Genomic DNA, 19,863 nt, shown 5'->3' on the forward strand with positions numbered 1-19,863 from the left:
CTCACTTTTCCTTGTAGGTGACTTTCTCTTTCTTTGAGGATAGTTGGAGAAGCATTTCTATATCCATGTATAGATATAGATCTATATAAGATACATATACAAACATAGAAAGAGTAAGATACATATGTATTTTTCCTAACATGGTGTGCTTTCTCAATTTGCAAGTTCAGCTTTTCTCTCAGTGGAGGAAAATTTTTCTTCTCCTGTGTCTTTGAACATTTTCTTCCTTTTGTTTACTACAGAGACACCAGAATCCATAAATTTTTCATCAGTGTCTCAACTGCAGTTCCATGTTTCTACCTCTAAATATTTCAATCGTTCTTTCCTTCTTTCCTTCCTGGAGCTCACCTCAGTCTCCACCACTAATTTAGTTTAATTTTTTATTCCTTCATATTTCCAACATATTGGTTAGTTCTATGTTTTTAGAATTTTGGGCTTAGTTTTGTTATTTTGGTCTTCAGTTTATTTCCTGAAATTGTAATTTTCCGTTTTGTATGGTCGTTTCATCTCACCTCAGATTCTTATTTTCATTTTTTTCAGGTTCTGACTTCTCCTTGAGTCAATGCATTTGTGGTATACATTTTGCACAAAAATGCATTTTTGATGAGTTTCTTGCATCTCTATTTCCATCCTGACATCTGTCTCCTGCACATTTCCTTCTTTCCATTATACCTTCCTCCCCTCTTTCCTTCCTCTTTTGACTACACAATTTTAGTGTAGTTGCCAGGCCATTTGTTTTCATTTAATTTCTTTTTTTAAAACATTTTTTTTATTGAGTTATAGTCATTTTACAGTGTTGTGTCAAATTCCAGTGTAGGGCACAATTTTTCAGTTATACATGAACATACATATATTCATTGTCATTTTTTTTTTTTCGCTGTGAACTGCCACAAGATCTTGTATTTATTTCCCTGTGCTATACAATTTAATTCCTTTTTGGTATGAATATTTCTACCTGGATTTTTCTCTTGACCTATATACATTGTGTAGGTGAATTCTCATTGACTTTTTCCTACCTTAACTGAGATCTCTGCCCTCTTGGCAGTGCTTAGTCGAGGACTGGGTATCTGTGTCTGCTTTGTTACTGCTTGGGTGGTGGGGAAAAGGGGAAGTTGAGGTGGAGCTGTGGGTAGCGGTGGCTGTGGGATTGGTTTCTGCTTCTTTTCTATAACTTTGTTCACAGTCTCACAGTTGAATTTATTACAGTAAAGTGGGGGCATATCTTATTCTGTGGGTGGGCAGTAGTGGGGCATGGATTATTTCACCAGTTCAGGGTAGAATTATAGGGGCAACCTGCTGGGGTATTTATTTTCCAGACTTGATTCAGCTATTCCTAGCAGCCAGTCCTATTCTCCTGCCAGATAGAGGAAGGAAAAGATAGACAAATTCAAGGAGTTGGCCACTCTGCACTTTTTCAGAAGCATGGGTAGAGATGGGATGGCAGTGTCATTTGGGGCTTTCCATATGTCTCTTGCCACTCATTCCATCAAAGGGCCTTGTTTTATTTATTTTCTCTTTCATCTCCCCTTCTGGTAAATCCCTCTATAAATCAGAGATAATCAGCTCTGGTAGAGTACCAGGCTATTACTCTGCCTTTCCTCTCCGCTCCTCCTCAGGGCAAAAAGCAAATAGCAGCACAGACAGCGCTTTGTCTTGGAGTATTGTCATGGTGGAACGGAGGCCTTCCTACTCTAGAGAAACTTTCTGAACCGCCTCTGCAGGCTGCCTGCACACCCATCGGTCCAGTTCTTTTCTAGCTCTGTAGTCAAAAAAGTGACTACAAAAATGTGTCCCAACTTTTCCTCTGACATCTTCCTCTCAGTACTGATCCTTTGAGGGAATAAGTGGGGTGATCACAGGTGGGAGCTCTACATTTATTCCTAGGAAGTTCTGTCTTTCTCTGGCCACTACTTTTAAAGATTATTGTCTTTTCCCGTACAAGAGAATAGCCAGTATATTTTTGGATGGTTTAAAAACTTTGTTGTTGTTGTTGTTGTTGTTGTTGTTGTTGTTGTTGTTGTTAATTGGGTTGAGTTCAGGAGGAGGGTGGCCAGTTCTGAGATCCACTAGTTCTGGGATCACTCTTAAGACAGCAATTTTAGCAGGGCTGGAAGCCCTAACTAGTTCCCTTTTTGGGAGGTGGGATTCAGCCTAGGGGACTTTTCTAGGCACAAGCCCCTGCTATGACTTTCCAGTGATTATTAGACCTCGTGTGGTTCAGTCAATCATATAGATTCCTCAGGAGCCCACTGCTTCACTATCTCTCTGCTGGGTGCAGTGGGGGTACATAAAGGTAGAGTGAGGCCACAAGGTTTGCCGTCTGTCATGTGGAAGTGTGAGAGAGCAGTAAGTGCCAGGACAGAACCCAGGAGGTGGCAGGTAGCTAAGAGAACATCAATCCAACCTCATATCCAAAGAAGGATCGCTGACTGCCCCATCTCACAGGTGGCCCTCCAGACTTTGCAGGATGCCTTGAGTACTAGGAAACTCATGAGGGCCGTTCTGTAATTGGAAAGCTCAAAGTATTTAAACATTCTTTACCTTGAGCCAAACTATACCTCCTCCTCTCTCTGCATGGTCTCCCCTGGTGAGGTTTCTAATTCTAACTCATGACTCCCAATCTTAGCTCCATTTAAATGGCTACCACAGCCTTGGCCATAGTCCTGATCTCTGGCCTGGACTATAATTCTGGAAATGTGCTCATGGGTCAAAACCCATGAAAGATGGTGAATCGTGGGTAACTGTAAAAATCTCAGACCCCAGACACAAGGGCCTGGTAGATACTCTGGAGAGTGATAGGAAGACCATAGAATTTGGAGCAAATAGAACTGAAGTCTGATTATGCCATTTACTAGTTCTGTGACCTTAAGCAAGTGGTAACCTTGCTGAGTCTTGGTTTACCCACCTGTAAAATAGGATGATCAAGTTCTAGCTCATTGGGTCATTGTGAGGATAAAATAACAATTATAAAGCCCCTGACATATAACTAGGTTCTAATAATTATTAAAGCTCTTCCTTACTACTGAAGCACGTTGCCAAGAGTACAATGTGATTTCAAACAAACATTTTATAAGTTAAACACTTTATTTTTTCAGGGCCCCCTTCTGAACTCTCCCCAGCTACTGAGGAAGAAGAGTCCAAGAGCGGCTTGGATGTCATGCCCAATATTTCTGACGTGCTGCTGCGCAAACTGCGGGTCCACAAGTCTCTCCCTGGAAGGTAAAATCAGGGCATGGGTGGCCCCTGTGTTCGATTCTGAACACAGGAGTACCAGACTTGGTTTTTGACCCCAGTAGGGTCAAAGTCCAATAGTCCAGACAAGGCTGATGCACCCAAAACAAAAAGAATAATAAAGGGCCAGGGGAGGTGGTTCCAACTCAAAGAGCAGGTGGGATTCGTAGGGGGGCATGAGGGTCCCAGAGGCTCATGGCAGCAGAGGGTGGTGGGTGTTGGGCCAGGAGAAATGGTTTCAACCTCACGTCACCGTTTACCTACAACTGGGAGATTCTAAGTGAGATATCTGCTTAGATAGAGATGTAGAACATTTGGAAACACACGAGGCAGGATGCTTGGAAAACCTGGCAGGCTCTTCCACACACGGGAGGAAAGTGGCTTTGCTTCCTGAACCTCGGCCTCCTCACCTATACCACGGGGGCCGGAAGTGCTCTGTCATGGGTAGGGAGCTGCCCTAGCTAACAAGACAGCATGTGAGCAGGGACCTGGGACCCTGTCAGCACATGACAGCCCTTGATAATTGAGATTGTTGAATTGAAAGTGTTTGGAGTATGAAGGAGAGAGGAGAGGCACCACCAAGCAGCAGGGATTGGGCGAGCACCTGCAAGTGAGGCCCCCCGCCTAGCTCAGCAACTGTTTGGAGGAAACGACCTTTAAGAGCAAGCAGACGTAAGAATTCCTTCTGAGAGGAAGACAAGTTTTGCCAGGGGCTGTGTTATGTTCAAATTCTACACTGTAATCACCTAAAGCATAGAGTGACCAGGGCAGTACTCAGGAACTTAGCGACTAAAGCACTTTTCTAGGAAAAGTGCTAGAAATAAGTCAGAAGCGGGCTGCATCCACAGCTGGAGGAGGGCGGGGGTCAGGCTGGTTCACCTCGTGGGAGGCAGGCAGTGCGTGTCCAGAGGCAGGAAACCACTGCAGGTTACAGAGCATATTTACATGCTGTGTGTCTTTCAGTGTCTGTGACAACCCAGTGAGGCAGAAAAGGCAGGTTTTATTTTATCCTCAACCAGGGAACAGGGAGACAAAGCAACGTGCTAGTAAGTGACAGAGTCACTGGTTCCAGACCTAATGCCTTTCCACCTGTGCCAGGGGCCTATCACAAGTACCCAAACCTCCATCGGTCCATTTCCATCTGCAAGGAGCAAGGCTGGTCAAGAGTGTGATTGGCTTCTTTTTCCTCAAAGCTGAAGATACTTAGTATGACTAGGGCATACTTCTAGCTGACTAAATTCTGCCAGCCTCCCCAGGAGAGGGAGACTGAGCAGCTCTGTCTTCTCAAGTAAGTGAGCTTGAGAAGATACTAGTTACCAACCATGAGGCCATACTAGGCCTGCATAAATAAGGTCTACTTCTGAGGCATGTGGTCTAGGCTCAGACTGAGATCAGTGGCTCTCATGCATTGTGTCAAGAGCCATGTTGCCTGCCCCCAACCTCCCTGCTCCTGGCCTTAATAGAGGCAGTTTCCAACTTGGGCCTTTCTTTGGGCCCTAGTTTTGGGCTTGGCATAGATGGATAAACTGTACCCTAAGATCCTGTCCAATAAAAGGAAGCCAGAGTTTCAAGTTTCCTTCCCCCAGCAGAAATATGGGAATAGTATACTTGAGTAATTTTAAAGTATAATATTATTATACTTGAATATTATACTTGAATTTAATATGACGAAGGAGTTGGTTTCGTGTTTTATGTGGAATATGTGAATTGGAATTAGACCATACCAAGAAGGAGCTCATAGGATCAGCAAGTTGAATGGGTTGTAGAAAAACTAGGTCTGGAACCCAAATTAGGGAGGTGGTCAGTGGTTGGTTAACAGGAGTGCAAAGAGGAGATGTAATTGGATGAGGTAGCCCCAGGGTCAAATACCAACAGAAACAATAAGCAGGCATTTAATCAACAGATATTCATTAAGTATCTATTATGTGCCAAAGTGGAAAACAAGCAGACACCTTCCCTGTTCTATGGCACTTACATTCCAGGTGGGGAGACAAATAATTTTCAGGTAACCAAATGAATGATTTCAGATGGCTAAGCTGCTAGGAAGACCACCAAATAGGCAGCAGAGAATGGCACGGAAACAGAACATTGGGTAGGGGCTCAAGGAAAGCCTCCGTGATAAAGTCGTAATTAATCTGAGACATGCAAATGACAGAAAGAAGCCATTCTTGCAAAGACTTCAGTGAAGAGATTTCCAGACAAAAAGTGCAGCTATTTCAGCAGGTGGTGCTTAGATGATTAGACAGCCACGTGCGAAAGAGTAAACATGGAAAACTGCTTCACACAATTCACAGAAATTAACTTGAAATGGATGATAGGCCTAAATGTAAAAGCCAACACTATAAAACTGTTAGAAGAAAACATAGGAGCAAATCTTTGTGACCTCCAGCTAGTCCATGGTTTCTTAAATATGACACCAAAAGCCCAAGCACCAAGAGAAAAAAGTAGATGAATAAATAGTATTTCATCAAAATTAAAAAATTGTGATACAAACAATGCCATCAAGAAAGTGAAGACCACCCACAAAATGAGAGGAAATGTTTGCAAATCATGTTTATAATAAGGGACTTGTTTCTAGAATATATAAAGAACTTATAATTTGATAAAAAGACAACTAATTTTTTATTTTTAATTGAAGTGTAGTTGATGTACAATATCATACAAGTTTCAGGTGTACAATATAGTGATTCACAATTGTTAAAGGTTATACTCCATTTATAGTTATTATGAAATACTGACTATATTCCCTGTGTTGTAAAATGTATCTTTGTAGCTTACTTTATACATAATAGTTTGTACCTCTTTTCCCCCTACCCTTATATTACCCCTCCCTGCTTCCCTCTCCTCACTGGTAACCACTAGTTTATTCTCTGTATCTGTGAGTCTGCGTCTTTTTTGTTATATTCACTAGTTTGCTATTTTTTTTAGATTCCACATATAAGTGATATCATACAGTGTTTGTCTTTCTCTGTCTGACTTATTTCACTTAACATAATACCCTCCAAATTCATCCATGTTGTTGCAACTGGCAAAATTTCATTCTGTTTTTTGGCTGAATATAATTAACAACTAATTTTTTTTAATGGGCAAAGGATTTAAACTGACCTTCCTTCAAATATATATAAGGGGTTAATAAACACATGAAAGGATGCTCAACATCATTAGTCATTAGGGAAGTACGAATTCAAATGATATATCATAAATAATAAATGATAAATTCATTAAATGATATATCATATATCATAAATGATTAAAATGAGGTATCATTTTAAATCCCTAGAATGATTATGATAAAAAAGGTGGACAATAATAAGTGTTGGTGAGGATGTGGAGGAATTAGAATTCTCAGTAAAATGGTGCAGCCACTTTGGAATAACAGTTTGGCAGTTCATCAAAAAGTTAAACATATAGTTACCATATGGCCCAGCAATTCCAATCCTAGGTGTATATAACAAAGAGACATGAAAATATATGTCCACACAACAACTTGTACACGAATGTCCTGTAACAGCATTTTTCATAATATCTAAAAAGTGGTAACAAGCCAAATGTCCATCAATTGATGAGTAGATAAATAGACAAATGTCCATCAACTGATGAGTAGATAAATAGAATGTGATATATCCATAGAGTGGAATACTGTTCAGCAATAAAAATGAAGTATTTATATATGCTACTACATGTATAAACCTTGAAAACATTATGCTAAATGAAAAGAGTCAGCTGCAGAAGATCAAATGTTGTACAATTTCATTTATATGAAATATCCAGAATAGGAAAATGCGTAGAGACAAAAGTAAATTAGTGGTTGCCTAGGGCTTGGGATAGGGGTTGGGGGAGTGACTGCTAATTGGTACAGGGTTCCTTTTGGAGATGATTAAAAAGTTTTAAGATTGACTATAATGATGGTTGTATAATTCTGTGAATATACTAAAAACTACTGAATTGCAAATGTAAAAGGGTAAATTTTATGGTAAGTGAATTATATTTCAATAAAGCAGTTACAAAAGAGAGTGAAGAAAAGGGGCAGAATGGTAAATGCAAAGGCCCTGGGGCCACAGTGAGGTGTGTTTAAAGAACAGAATGGCCAACGTAGCTGAAGAGTGGAAAGAGAGTCCAGTAGAGGCCTCGCTTATTAAGGCAGTTTGAATTCTGAGGTACATAGTGACATCCAGAGTGGTCTCCTTGTACATCACCTGCTAGGCCTCCATCTTTTGGGAGGGCCACAGCTCTGCCCTTTACCTGCCTGGGCCAGTCCGTAAGACATAGCTCTCTGCTTCAGGAGCTGGCCATGTCACATGGCTTCTTTACCTAAACCACACCTACTTGAGTCCTCAAGGGCCTTGATATTTTTAAAAAGTGTGTTCTACAGCCAAAAAGCAGAAAGTCATCAAAACAGAAAAATAACTTTGGTTAATAATTGATGAAAATATATAAATTTCACATACTATCCAAACAAAGCCAGGGGTCAAAGGCAAGCTCAGGGAGTTTTGATAAATCGTTGAAGCAAGATGTGCATGTTCTGTATGACAGTTAAGATTCTGTTGGCTGGTCCACAGAGGAAAGGACTTGACAGGTGGGGTTGTGACAAGAATTGTAAGCGTCAAACATCTTTGCACTTGTTTATCCTGTGCTCTGTGCTCTGCTGACTTGATGGCCGTGGGGTCTCTTTGCCTCATCCTGACAGGAAGGTTCTCATAGTTCCTCGTCAGGGGTGAGAACCAGCCCCTTGCAGAGATAGCTGACCCCTACCTTTGCTCTCAGGGTCCCTCCACACCCGTGAGAGGGAGGAAGCTGTGTTTCCTGAGGATCTTATCGATGGCACGATCTGTTGCCAAGTCCTGTGACGCCGGTCGGACTCCTCCCGGTCCTCCCACCCCAGCACAGGAAAGGGCCCAGGCATTATTTACATTGTCTGGGTTTCAGAACGAGGCTAGCTTTAGTCACCGGCCGGAACGGCAGCAGCAGCATCAACAGAGTGAGCGTGCAGAGTGGAAGATGCTTGCTGTGGGAACCGCACCCTCTGCGCCTGCTGGGACTTTCTTGCCTGATCTCTGGTTCCAGCCATCGGAGGAGGCTCTCAATGGGGAGAAGAGCTCTGGCTGCTCATTCCTACCGTTCATTGTCTGACTCACATGCACCCTTGACTCACATGCACAATCCTCAGAGGCAGGAAGAGGGTCAGGCTTTACAGATATGGGTAGCCCCAGAAAAACTATAATGGCTGTTCAGATGTATACAATTTATAAAGTACACAGCTCTTCCATTCTCTTATTAAGTCCTCACAGCACACCTGTGAGTTAGTCATGATAATCACCGACATCGCCTACATTTATATGTGCATACGTACATAGATTCCTTATAAGACTCCTGCAAGGTACATATTATTCCCATTTTATAGATGAGCAAACTTAGAGAATTTAAATAACTTGTCCAAAGTCACAGATACTACAGGCAATGGTGGAGCTCTGACCCCAGGATCTAATATTTTGCACCACACTTGCTCTGTTGGATTCACTATCTGGGTGAATAATTTCTTACGGGTTACAGAGCTCACACAAAGGGTACCCTGCCTCTTTCCCAGCTCACCAACCCTGCTTGTGACATACCTGGAAACACCTGGTCTCCTGGTTGTTCAAAGGTGTCTTTTGCTTTATTTCATAGAGTGGATAAAGTTCATTTGCATGTCTTTTCTTTTTCACAGCGCCCCGCCACTCAGTGAAAAGGAAGTTGAGGTAAGTAACTACAATTCTTTATGAAACTGAGGGCCAGGGCTTGAGCGGGTTTATTCAAAACATTCCCTTCTGCAGTCTCAGCTCCTGACATTTTTACTCAAAAATGATAATGAGTAACCATGGGATAATGTGGACGCCATGATCAGCCCTATTGAACCACTGAGAACCCTCCCACCCCCATTCAAGTTAATGGAAGATTCTGACAAATTTGGTCAGAGATGAGAAGGTAGTTGGAAATTCCACATTTCTTTGAGGATTGTTTATGTTCTTTAAAAGTATGACTCAGGTATCCAATATCAGCTGGGAGGCTGCAGAACTGAATCAAATTTATTTCAAAATTATTAAAAGATGGTCAGATTTTGAGTTACAAACTTTGGAAGAAGAAGGCACTTTCCTTCTGAGCTTTTCAAACATAAGGAAGCCAGCCCAGCCAAGGTGGGAGGCTGTGAGGTCAGCGCTCCCGCCTTCCCTGATATCTCGCTTCCGGTCTACTCCCCTTGGGGCCCCCTCATCTCTGTAGAGATGCTGTCCGCATGAGGGTGGTGAGGGTGGTGAGTGAGCCGAGAGGAATTTGTCTGCATTTCATTTTGGTGAAGGAATAGATGGCCAAAGAGAACGCAGCCCAGGTGAGACAGTAAAGGCTCCCAACACCAGCAGTGGTTTGTTGCCATGACAATTATGTTGGTGTTGATAGAAGGAAGGGAGCAAGAACATTCCAGATCCAATTCCAGAATCTCTTCAGTCCAGGTAGGGAGGATGGAAGATTTTACAGTCTTGATAACAAGAAAACAAACATACCCTTCCTGAGACCCAGGGGACCCCAGAAACAGAGGGAGGCGGACAGTGTGAACTGTCTGGCATGGGTAGTAACAGCCTGCACACAGACACAGCACTTTCAGTCCATGACACACGCTTATCCATCCTTCAGCTGACCCTCCCATCAGCTCTGAGAAACGGGTAGAGCAGGAAGCAGGACAAAGGAGGAAACTGAGGAATTAAATAACCTACCTGAGATCCCAGACCCAGGGCTTAGCTGAACCAACATTTGGATCCAAGTGTTCTGCCTGAATTCGGGGCTCTTTACGTCACCCTGCCGTTAAGGTGATAACCCAGTATAGAGAAGTAAACACTGAGCATCACTGATCAACTTGACGGAGGCTTGGGTAGGACATACTCCCCACCTATCCACGTTGGTGAAAACAACCGTGGGCAGTTTGGTTAATTAACTGTGAGCTCTTGTGCTCAGGTGTGTCCTGACATGGTCAGTGCTCCACACGGTGAAAAGAAGCACAGGCTTTGGAGTGAGATAGTATGAGGCTGAATCCTGGCTCTGCAACTCCCTTGTGTCACCTTGAACAAGCTAATGACCTCTCTGGTCTCGGTCTCTTTACCTGGAAAGTGAATGTAACAGTTTTTATTGCAGAGGGTTGATGAGGGGTTAAATGACCTAAGGTGCGTGAAACTCCGGGCAGTGCTGGCGTATAGCAGATACACCACAAGGAGTCACTTTCGATGATGCCATCGTCATCAGTATTGGACAGTTCAGGGTCATCACTTCTCCACCTGGAGATGTCTGCTCACCATGGGCCATGTTACATGAACTGCAGGAACTCAGGTAGAGTCAGTTCATCCCAAGGGTGTAAATCTGCTACCACTTGATGCAGGCAGGGCAAATGAAGGCTGTAAAAGTGAAGACCATTGCTTCCTTCCTGTGTAGAGCCCATCTGTCTGTTTCTCCTCCTCAGTAGTTTCCTATTAGACCAAGAATTCTATGTCTGATCAACGCCACCTTTCCAAGTTCATTCATGCAGGCTGCATTTTGGCATGGAATATTTGTCCCAGAAAGCTTCATATCATTCAAAAAGAATCATATCTGGCCTTATTTCATGTCCTGGCAACTTCTAAAGCTGCTTTCATTGTAGGATTTGGAGTATTTCAGCAAGATGCTGGTTAAAGTTTGCTTTGAGTCAACAGGCTTACATCTCGAGTGGGATTTCTTTAAATACAGTGGTTTCATGTGAAACCTCCAAAAACCCACGTGCCATAAATCCTAGCATGAACCCAAACTGCTTACACAATCAGCTGTGTTGGCCTGAGTTTATCTAAACCCAAATACGGGATGTTATTTTCTTGACATTCAGGGAAAAACAGTGGTATTCTCCTACTAATTTTTTCAGTAAAATGCCTTTGGTCTTCTCGTCCTGGGAAGAGCCTAGCATGGACCTCAGGTTACTATTTCACCATCTTTTGTGGAGTTTACTTCACGAAGGGAAAGTTTCACTTTTCTGTGGCTGCTTTGGGGACTGGTTCCAGGAGCTAAAGTAAAACGCTTGTGCAAGAAACACAGCTTCAGTCTTGCTGCCTGCAGTGACTCCTCCTAGCACCTCTCCCACACTCTTGTTCCCAACAGAACGTGTTTGTACAACTGTCCTTGGCCTTTAGAAATGACAGCTACACCCTGGAATCTAGAATTAACCAGGCGGAAAGGGAACGCAACCTGACAGAGGAGAACACAGAGAAGGAACTGGAAAACTTCAAAGCTTCCATTACGGTAATTGTGGAGCCTGACTGGGGAATCCTTGCAGGAAGTTCTGTCCCCCAGGGCCCTGCCGGGTTTCTCAGTCAGCAAGTTCGGTCATTTCTCCTGAAATGAGAAATCAGGCCAAGGCCCTGAGCCAGGCGGAGTCTTCCTCGGAGAGCTAGGAGGGGCTGAGGCAGGGACGCCTGGTTACCCCAGGGCGGTGGGTCAGGCCTCTGAGTCCTTGGCAGCTTCTCCGGAGGGGGCTGGGTGGCCTGGGGACCAGAGACTGGGATGTGATTCCCTTCCTTCCAGCCGGCCAGGTAGAGAGCCTCCACATTGGTCTTCTCCAATCCCAGAAACAGCGGAAGCCCGGGCCCTGCAAAGGCCCCTCTTCTCAGCCAAGATGGGACCAGGGCTCGTCTTGTGACAGCCCAAGTCAAATCTTGGCCTGTGAGGACCCCAGGTGATGTTCCTTCTCATTCCTCAGTCCTCAGCTTCACTCTGGCACCACTGTGAGCACCGCGAGACCTACCAGAAGCTGCTGGAAGACATTGCTGTCCTGCACCGCCTGGCTGCCCGCCTCTCCAGCCGGGCTGAGATGGTGGGGGCTGTCCGCCAGGTGAGCTCCACCCCGCCTGCAGTCACTGGAGCAGTAGTGCAAGCAGCGACAACCACAGATCTTGATGGTTAACTTACTGATGGTGGCTCTTGTGCCAGACATCCTATGTACGTGATGGTTTTTTCAGAGTATTTTTGGTGGACCGCCAAATTCTCAGGATGCTCCCTGGGAAAGGTTTCTGTGAACCCATACACTTGGGAGCTGCTGTGTACTAGCTTCCTTTCTTGGAGATTTCTAACACACGTTGGTATAATCAAAGGTTTGAGAAGTCCTATAATGAAAAAGCCTGTTTAATGTTATCTATATATTTCTCAAATGTATTTGAGTAACCCCATTCAACCTTTTATTTTTTTCACGAAATACCTATTCACTTCCCGTGGGACTAGTATATGGCAAAACATGCTTTAGGAAAAGCTAGTTTGTTTCGTGAATCCTCCCAGCAACCCTGTGAAGTAACTATCTTTATGGATGAAGATGTGAAGTCTCAGAAAGGTAATAGCACTAGTGAGGGGCAAAGCTAGAGTGCAGGCCCACGTCTGGCTCCCTTGCAACCACTTTGAAGTCCTGAAGCACACCGGGCACCACCCCAATCCAGCACAGGATTGTGGGTCAGACTGCCTGAGTTCTAATCCGAGCTCTACCAGGATTCACTGTGTGACCTCTGGTCAGTTACCAAGCTGTCTGTGCTCAAGCTTCTCCAGATGTGGATGATGACAATGTGTGCCATTTAGGGCTGTTGTGATACTTGTAAACCACCTAGATGTTGTTACTTCTGCTGCTGTTACCGTGGACCCATGTCCTGCTGCACTGCTTGCATGGCAGGGGTATTCCTGGTTCTCATAGAACGAAGGAAAGACAAGCCACTGGGCTGTCCCACCTCTGCTCTTCAGGGGAAGGGACACCTAACTCAACATCAGCACCCAGGAAGCCACTCCAGCTGGAGGAATAACAAAGGGAGAGAGAGCTCTAGGGAAGTGGCTGATCTCAGCTCAGGACTGCGGGGACTTTTTCCCGGGGATGGTCACTGAACATGTCTCTCTGAGGGATGCAAGGAGTATCAGCAGAGAAGAATCTTCCTTGTTCTGTGCAGCCTTCCCAAATGTGTTTCTCAGCCCATGCACTGCTCACTCCTGTCTTCACCCTGCTCCTGGTAGCTTCTGTGTCTGGGTCCTCACCATTCTTTCTGGTTCCACTGTACTGGTTCAGGCACTGGTCCTCTCTTTCCTTGTTGCTCTCACTCCCTTTAGTCTAGTCTCCACAGGTAACCCAATTATGCCACTCCCTTCCTTTAAGACATTCGATGGCTCCCCTCTTCCTTCAGAATAAATCCAAATTCCTTAGTCTAGCATTTGAGGTCCTTCATAGCCCAGCCCTAACTTACCCTTTCTTCTTATGAACAAACCCAACCACTTGCTGATTCCTGCATAAGTAGGTGACATGTACTTTTCTGATTTTTTCAGTTCTGGTATATGTCTGTTATCCCAGCATAATTCTCAACGGCACCCCTTCCTTTTCCCTCTCCAAAGGATTCTGTCTGGAAGGTAAAGCTTCACCTAGATACAAGCTCCATGATGTCCTGTGTCTGGACCTTGGCTCTTGGAGTTCCCTGGCCTGCATGTTCTGCATTGTCCCTCCTGCCCTTATCTGTGTGCCCAGATGCTGCCCACACCCCAAAGCACATCAGTCCATCTCATGAAGCCTCCCCAGCCCACTCCCTGAAAGCAGAGATAACTCTGCCCTCTCATTCCTGAGGCTTAGTAGCTGGACTTGTTCTCGTTCTCCTTGAGTGTAGGTGTCTGAGCGCCCCCTCAGCTCACATCCCAGACCACAAACTCTTAGAGGGCAGAGTCACATCTGATTGGTCCCCCAGCCCAGAGAGCCTGGCTCAGAGCAAAGAGTGCTGATGAGCCTTTCCTCCAAGTGCCCTGTGTGCTCACACTCTCCTTCCTTGCAGGAAAAGCGCATGTCAAAAGCAACAGAAGTGATGATGCAGTACGTGGAGAACCTGAAGAGGACATATGAGAAGGACCATGCAGAGCTCATGGAGTTTAAAAAACTTGCCAATCAGAATTCAAGCCGTAGCTGTGGTCCCTCTGGTAAGGAACTGGGCTCCTGCCCCTACCCTGGCCCTGTGACATGAGTCCCCGTTGGATCTAGGCTAGGATCATACCTACGGGGCAGCCCCAGGGCCTGTGTCAGGATGGGCAAAGCTCCCTGCCCCCTCAGTGCTGCCTCCAGGCCCCTCATAGCCCCTGCTCCCGTGATCCCGGGGGCCTGGAACCAGAAAACATGAAATGACCCTCAAGTGACTCCTGACACAATCAACCAGTGTGGCTGACCACTGATGCAAAGCCTCCAGGCTGCAAGAATTCAACCTCCTTTGTGAGAGTGATAGACCCCAGACCTTACAGTCTTTGTGCTTTGGGGCCCCCTCTTTGGGCAGCACATGCTAAGGAATGTGCGCATTATCTTGGAAAGCATTAGGGATCCAACCAAAGATTTTAATCATGGAAATGACATGATTGTATATAGTTTAGGAGATTCCCTCTTGCAGTGGTATGGCAGTTACATTACTGGGGCAACATTAGAGACAGGGAAACCCAGGAAGCTGCTATTACAACAGTCCAGGTGAGAAATGGAGTCTGGGCAGTGGAGTTAGAGTGGGAGCATGGCTAAAGGAGAGGCTGCTGAGATAAATAGCAGCAGACTCGTGAACAAGTGTTTTAAAGAAATACTCTTTAAAAAAAAGAGTTCTATACAGATTGTTATAAAAGCACAGAGGAAGGGCCACCTGATTCTGCTTAATATCAAGTGGTAGTATTTTAAAGTAAAAATAGGAGTTCTCCAGGAAAGAAGGGGAAATATGTCATGGATGGAGGAAACAAAGGTGTGGAGGTTGGGGTGAGATGACTATGGAACAGACAGTCCGATGTGGTTGCAGGGTTGCAGTGTGACGACGACAGGTTGAAGGTGAGACTTGTTAGACCAGGGCCACCTGCCAGGCTATGCTAACAGCCTGGGCCTTGGTCCTCCAGGCAGTGAGGAGGCACTGAGGAGTTTACACCAGCTGCCACGATCAGATTTTACTTTTAGAAGACTGCTCTGACTTCAGATTGGGTGATACATTAGGAAAGCGTGGACATTGAGGGATGGAGAGATGAGTTAGGAGGCTTTGCCACGGCCCTGGAGGAGGATGGTGCTTTGGACCAGGATCTCTCCTTGGGAGCTGCCAGAGTTTAAGCTCTGGCTGATGAGGATGGTATTAGCAGGAGAAAACAGACCTTTTAGCGACAGGAATCCCTGTGGAACGCAAACATCCGTGTTACCAAGAGCAAGAGGAGGGAAAGTACAGAAAGTATAACAGATGGAGAAGCCTTTATAAACAGGAGGTTTCACAAGTTTCCTGGGGAATATCAGTGACGCTTCCCAGAGTCCGAAGGCAGCACACACATGCTGCAGACGGTCTGCTTTGGATCTTGGCAGCACAGCTCCTGACCCACATGCATCTGGGCCTCTAACAGACCTCTCTCTGTCAGTGCAGGAAGTTGGAGAAGCTGCCACCAAAGAAATCCTAATACATGGGCACTTCTGTTATTGTCCTGCAAGGTGCCGATCCCCTGCGAACCACCTTTCCCACAATTTATGGAATGAGCACAGTTGCTCATGAGTCTCCTTCATTCATTCTCCAGACATTTATTGAGCCCCTCTGGTGTGCCCCCACGTGCCATACTGAATAGAGAGATGAAGGTACCCAGCCTCTGACTCAAAGGAGCTCTCAACCTGGGGTGAGGGCAGGACAGTGTAACCGATGCTGTGACAGAAGCAAGCTGACTTCCATGGGTTGCACACCGCAGGGTCCCATGTTCAGTCTGGGGGCATGAGAAAGCATTTATAGTGCTCGGGTAGCTGAGTGTTGAATGGTGGACAAGTGGTTTTCACACATTTGTCCCTACTCCACTGTTTCTTCGAGCTACACCTCAGCTTGGGCTGGTGCAGAGGGGCAAGACGTGCCTATCAGATACTCTGTGAGCATTCCCTGATGGTGCTTGTTCTTTAAGCTTTTATAGGACTTCTTTGTTGTATATGCAATCTCTGTCTATGCCTGAGACTCTGAAGACTACAGCGAAAGAAAAATGTCTCTGATTTCAAGAAAGGTGATACACTTTAAAAGAAAAAAAATCCTGTTGGTTTTTTTTTTTTCTGAATATGAAACATACTAATTGCCTGCATTTGGGGTTATTTCCTTAAAGTGGATTTCTAGAAGTCTGAATACTAGCTTAGGGAAAAGGAATATTTATAAGGCTCTTAAAGCAAATTATTTCCAAATAATCCATTGATATTTCCATTCAATGGGTGACAGTAATGCTTGGTTCATTGTGCCATGGACATTCTTGTCTTTTCTTTTTAAAAATGGTTTTGACTTTGATGGGCCAAAATTGTACCTCTTCTCATAGTTTTAATTATATTTCTTGACCTTTTCAAATGTTTATTGGGCATTTGTATTTCCACTAGCCTAAATTCTCTAATTATATCCTCTACCCACTGGTAAGACTGGTATTTTATTAATTGTCTGAATCCTTCATATATAAAGAATATTTTCTGGTTCTGCTATTTTGGCTGACTAGAAAACTTGAAAATCCTTTGACTACAAATATGTAGAAATTTCTGCTGGATAAAGTGAAGCAAACATTGGACTAAAAGAATAGCTGAATCCACAAGAAAAAAAATGGAAATACTCAGATGCAAGAAAAGAAAAGAGAACTGAAACCAAGCTGATCCTGCAGCTTCCTTGGGGATAAGAGGCAGCCTCAGCTCTCTGGGCTCTGGACTTTTGCACTCGCGTGCAATCTAAGATGAGGCCTCAGACTGGAGAGAGCTGACTCTGAGCCTCTTCCCGAGGACTGCATCCTTGGCATAATCACCAACCTACAATGGAACAAGTCAAGGACGTTTGCCTGTTTCACCCTGGACTTTAGTAGGAAAAAAACCACTTTCTCCTTCCTCTTAGTAAAACTGCATGCCCACAGAGTACTTGCATAACAGAAGTGATGATGCAATATGCAGAGATTCTGGAAAGAACATCACAATGGTGCCACTAGGAACAGTCGGAAACAAATACAAACCACTCTGGAGAGACACGCCCTGCACCCAAGATACACAGGATTCCTCTGCATAAAGTGTCACAGAAGATGAGTTTACAATATAGAATTATAAAATAAACAAGAAAACAATCCACCATGAGCAAAAATCATTAGACTCTCAAACAATAGGATTATATCCTAAGGATAGCAGATAATAATCTGATAAAAAAAAATTTTAAAGATATGTGTAAAATTATTAGAGGCATGAAAGAATAAATTAAAAATATGAGAGTAAAAGAAAATGATTATCAAAAAAAGAAGAAAATAGAATCCTAGAAATGAGGAATAGAGGCATGAAAATTAAAAACTCAATTGTTCAGGAGTCATGGTTAAGAGTAGAAGCTACCCCTCAATATTCCAGATCTCCTCCTTTTGGACACACTTCTCCATACCCTTGAAGTTAGGGGAGGCCATGTGATTTGGTGTTAAATGTGAGCATAAGGACATGTCACATTTGAGCTGAGGTCCATAAGAACCAGTTTGCAATTTGCCATACGTTTCTTCCTCTGGACATGACAACCATCACTGCTCCAGAAGGGTAGAAGTTCCATCAGCCTGAGTCCTGAGTTAGGAAATGCAGAGCAGAGCCTGCTGCCAACTCATAAGGAAAGGGACGTGTAGCAAAAGCAAGAAATAATCTCAGTTGTTATAAGCTGCTAAGACTTTGGAGTTGTTTATTATTGTAGCATAACTAGCTTATCCTGATTGGTACAACATTTACATCAGATTGAGGATGGTTGAGGAGAAAATTTGTTAACCAGAAGATAGATTTGAGAAAGTTACCCAAAATGTAGTTCAGAGGGATAATATTAATTTTAAATATGAAAGAATTGTTATGAGATACGTGATATGAAATTTAGAATGTGAAACTTTGAAATACATTTATTAAGCAATCCATGAGAAGAGAATGGGGTAGAGAAAATATTCAAAGGGATTTTCCAGGATCTGAGAATTTTCCAGAACTAAAGAAAGACATGAATGATTGCATTTAGAAAGTACAATGAATTCCAAGCAGGAGAAATGAAAAACATATCAAAGAGAACCTTTAGGACACCAAAGACAAAGTGAAGATCTTAAAAGTAACCAGAGAGAGAAGACAGATTATTCACAAAGAAATGTCAATTCTCAAATAACAATACTAACACCAGGAAACAAAGAAGTAAAGTGTTCAAAGAGCTGAGAGAAAATAACTGCCAACCTAGAAATAATACTACCAGCTAAAGTATTATGTGAGCTTGATAAAGACCTTTCACGAGAATTTACCTCTCACAGACTCTTGCCAAAAGAACAGCTAAAGGATGTACTTAGGGAAAAAGAAAATTGAGATCAAAAGAAAGTAGGATGCAAGAAGGGATGGCAACAGAGACTTCTGTAAACATGGGGTAAATCTAAATAGGTATTCACTTATTGTATGATTGTTGTGTAAAACAACAATCATGATAATTTGCGATTCCAAAAACAGTGCAATAAAAATATTGGAAAGCAATATAAGATTCGAAAGAGTGATGTTTGTTTTAGCATTGATCCAGGAAAGGAATAGAGATCTTGATTTATTTAAAATTTAAGTCATGTAAAATGTTAAAAATTTAAAGGGCACACCAAAGATTAGAACTAAAATATATGAACTCCAAACCAATTTTGTGGGGGTAAGAGTGGTTAGAAAAAAAATCAATTAATGAAGCAAGCTAAATAGAAAATACAAAATAAGATGGTGAGAACATATCAATCACAAGAAATATAAACAGCTTAAACTTGTTGGTTGATAGAAAATCTTAGATTAGATCAAGAAAAAATATCAGTTATGTGGTTTTCAAGAGACACACCTAAAATACATGAATGTGAGGGATAGACAGCTATACAGACTAGATAGTATTGGTCAAACTGAGTCAAAGTGAATTGAGTGTTCAAAAACCTTCCTCTGCACATATTGATGTTTACTTGTGGCAGTGTTACCCAGATGTAGTGCTAAATATTTTATTTGAATGTTATCACTTAATATACATACCAAGGAGAAGAGAATCCTGGGGTGCTGGTTTCTTTTGTTACAAATTACTTTGTAGATGACATATTGAAATTACTGTTGGCAACAAGTTTTCATTTTTTATCAACATTTCACCTTCCCTGCTCATAATTTCTGTGACTGTACATTCCTTGAATGAGTAAAAATGTCCCAATGAGCCCAGGTATTGCTACGAGGAATCTTCACACACTCTCTGGGGCATTACCCAGAGACTGTGCAGTGGGGACCAGAAGTGCAAGGTTGGGGCTTCTCATAGTGCCCAGAGGAGTTAGGATGAAGGTTCTGTCCCAAAAAACCCCCACTCTGCAGATGATTGTCTCAAAGGGTGAAGAGTCGAACTCAGTGACCTCGGCACCTAGGCCCTTGGGGCATCTCTTGAGGACCAGCTTTGGCCCATAGGTACCCTGGCTTAGTTCCTGCTCTCTGCTTCCTGCTGGAGCCTACACTGAAAACTTACCAGAGTTCTCTTCTCTGTTCCCTCCTGTTGCAGAAGATGGGGTTCCTCGCACAGCGCGGTCCATGTCCCTCTCACTGGGAAAGGTATGCATGTTCAAGGAATACCAGGGCCAGCAAGAGAAGTTTCTACAGTCACCCAG

General features: G+C 43.6%; 1 protein-coding gene across 8 annotated transcripts in view; it reads left to right on the forward strand.

The window, feature by feature from the left end:
- IRAG1 (inositol 1,4,5-triphosphate receptor associated 1) overlaps positions 1 to 19,863 on the forward strand; it is a 149,007-nt gene that overhangs the window by 111,746 nt on the left and 17,398 nt on the right. For all 8 annotated transcript variants that reach the window (XM_064492575.1, XM_010977142.3, XM_010977143.3 and 5 more), the window contains 6 exons: positions 3,096 to 3,219; positions 8,936 to 8,966; positions 11,377 to 11,517; positions 11,975 to 12,106; positions 14,061 to 14,202; positions 19,758 to 19,807. In XM_064492575.1, coding sequence (XP_064348645.1) covers positions 3,096 to 3,219; positions 8,936 to 8,966; positions 11,377 to 11,517; positions 11,975 to 12,106; positions 14,061 to 14,202; positions 19,758 to 19,807 — 620 coding nt within the window. The remainder of the gene's footprint in view (positions 1 to 3,095; positions 3,220 to 8,935; positions 8,967 to 11,376; positions 11,518 to 11,974; positions 12,107 to 14,060; positions 14,203 to 19,757; positions 19,808 to 19,863) is intronic.

This window comes from Camelus dromedarius, chromosome 12, assembly GCF_036321535.1.
Source record: "Camelus dromedarius isolate mCamDro1 chromosome 12, mCamDro1.pat, whole genome shotgun sequence".
NCBI classification, from domain to species: domain Eukaryota; kingdom Metazoa; phylum Chordata; class Mammalia; order Artiodactyla; family Camelidae; genus Camelus; species Camelus dromedarius.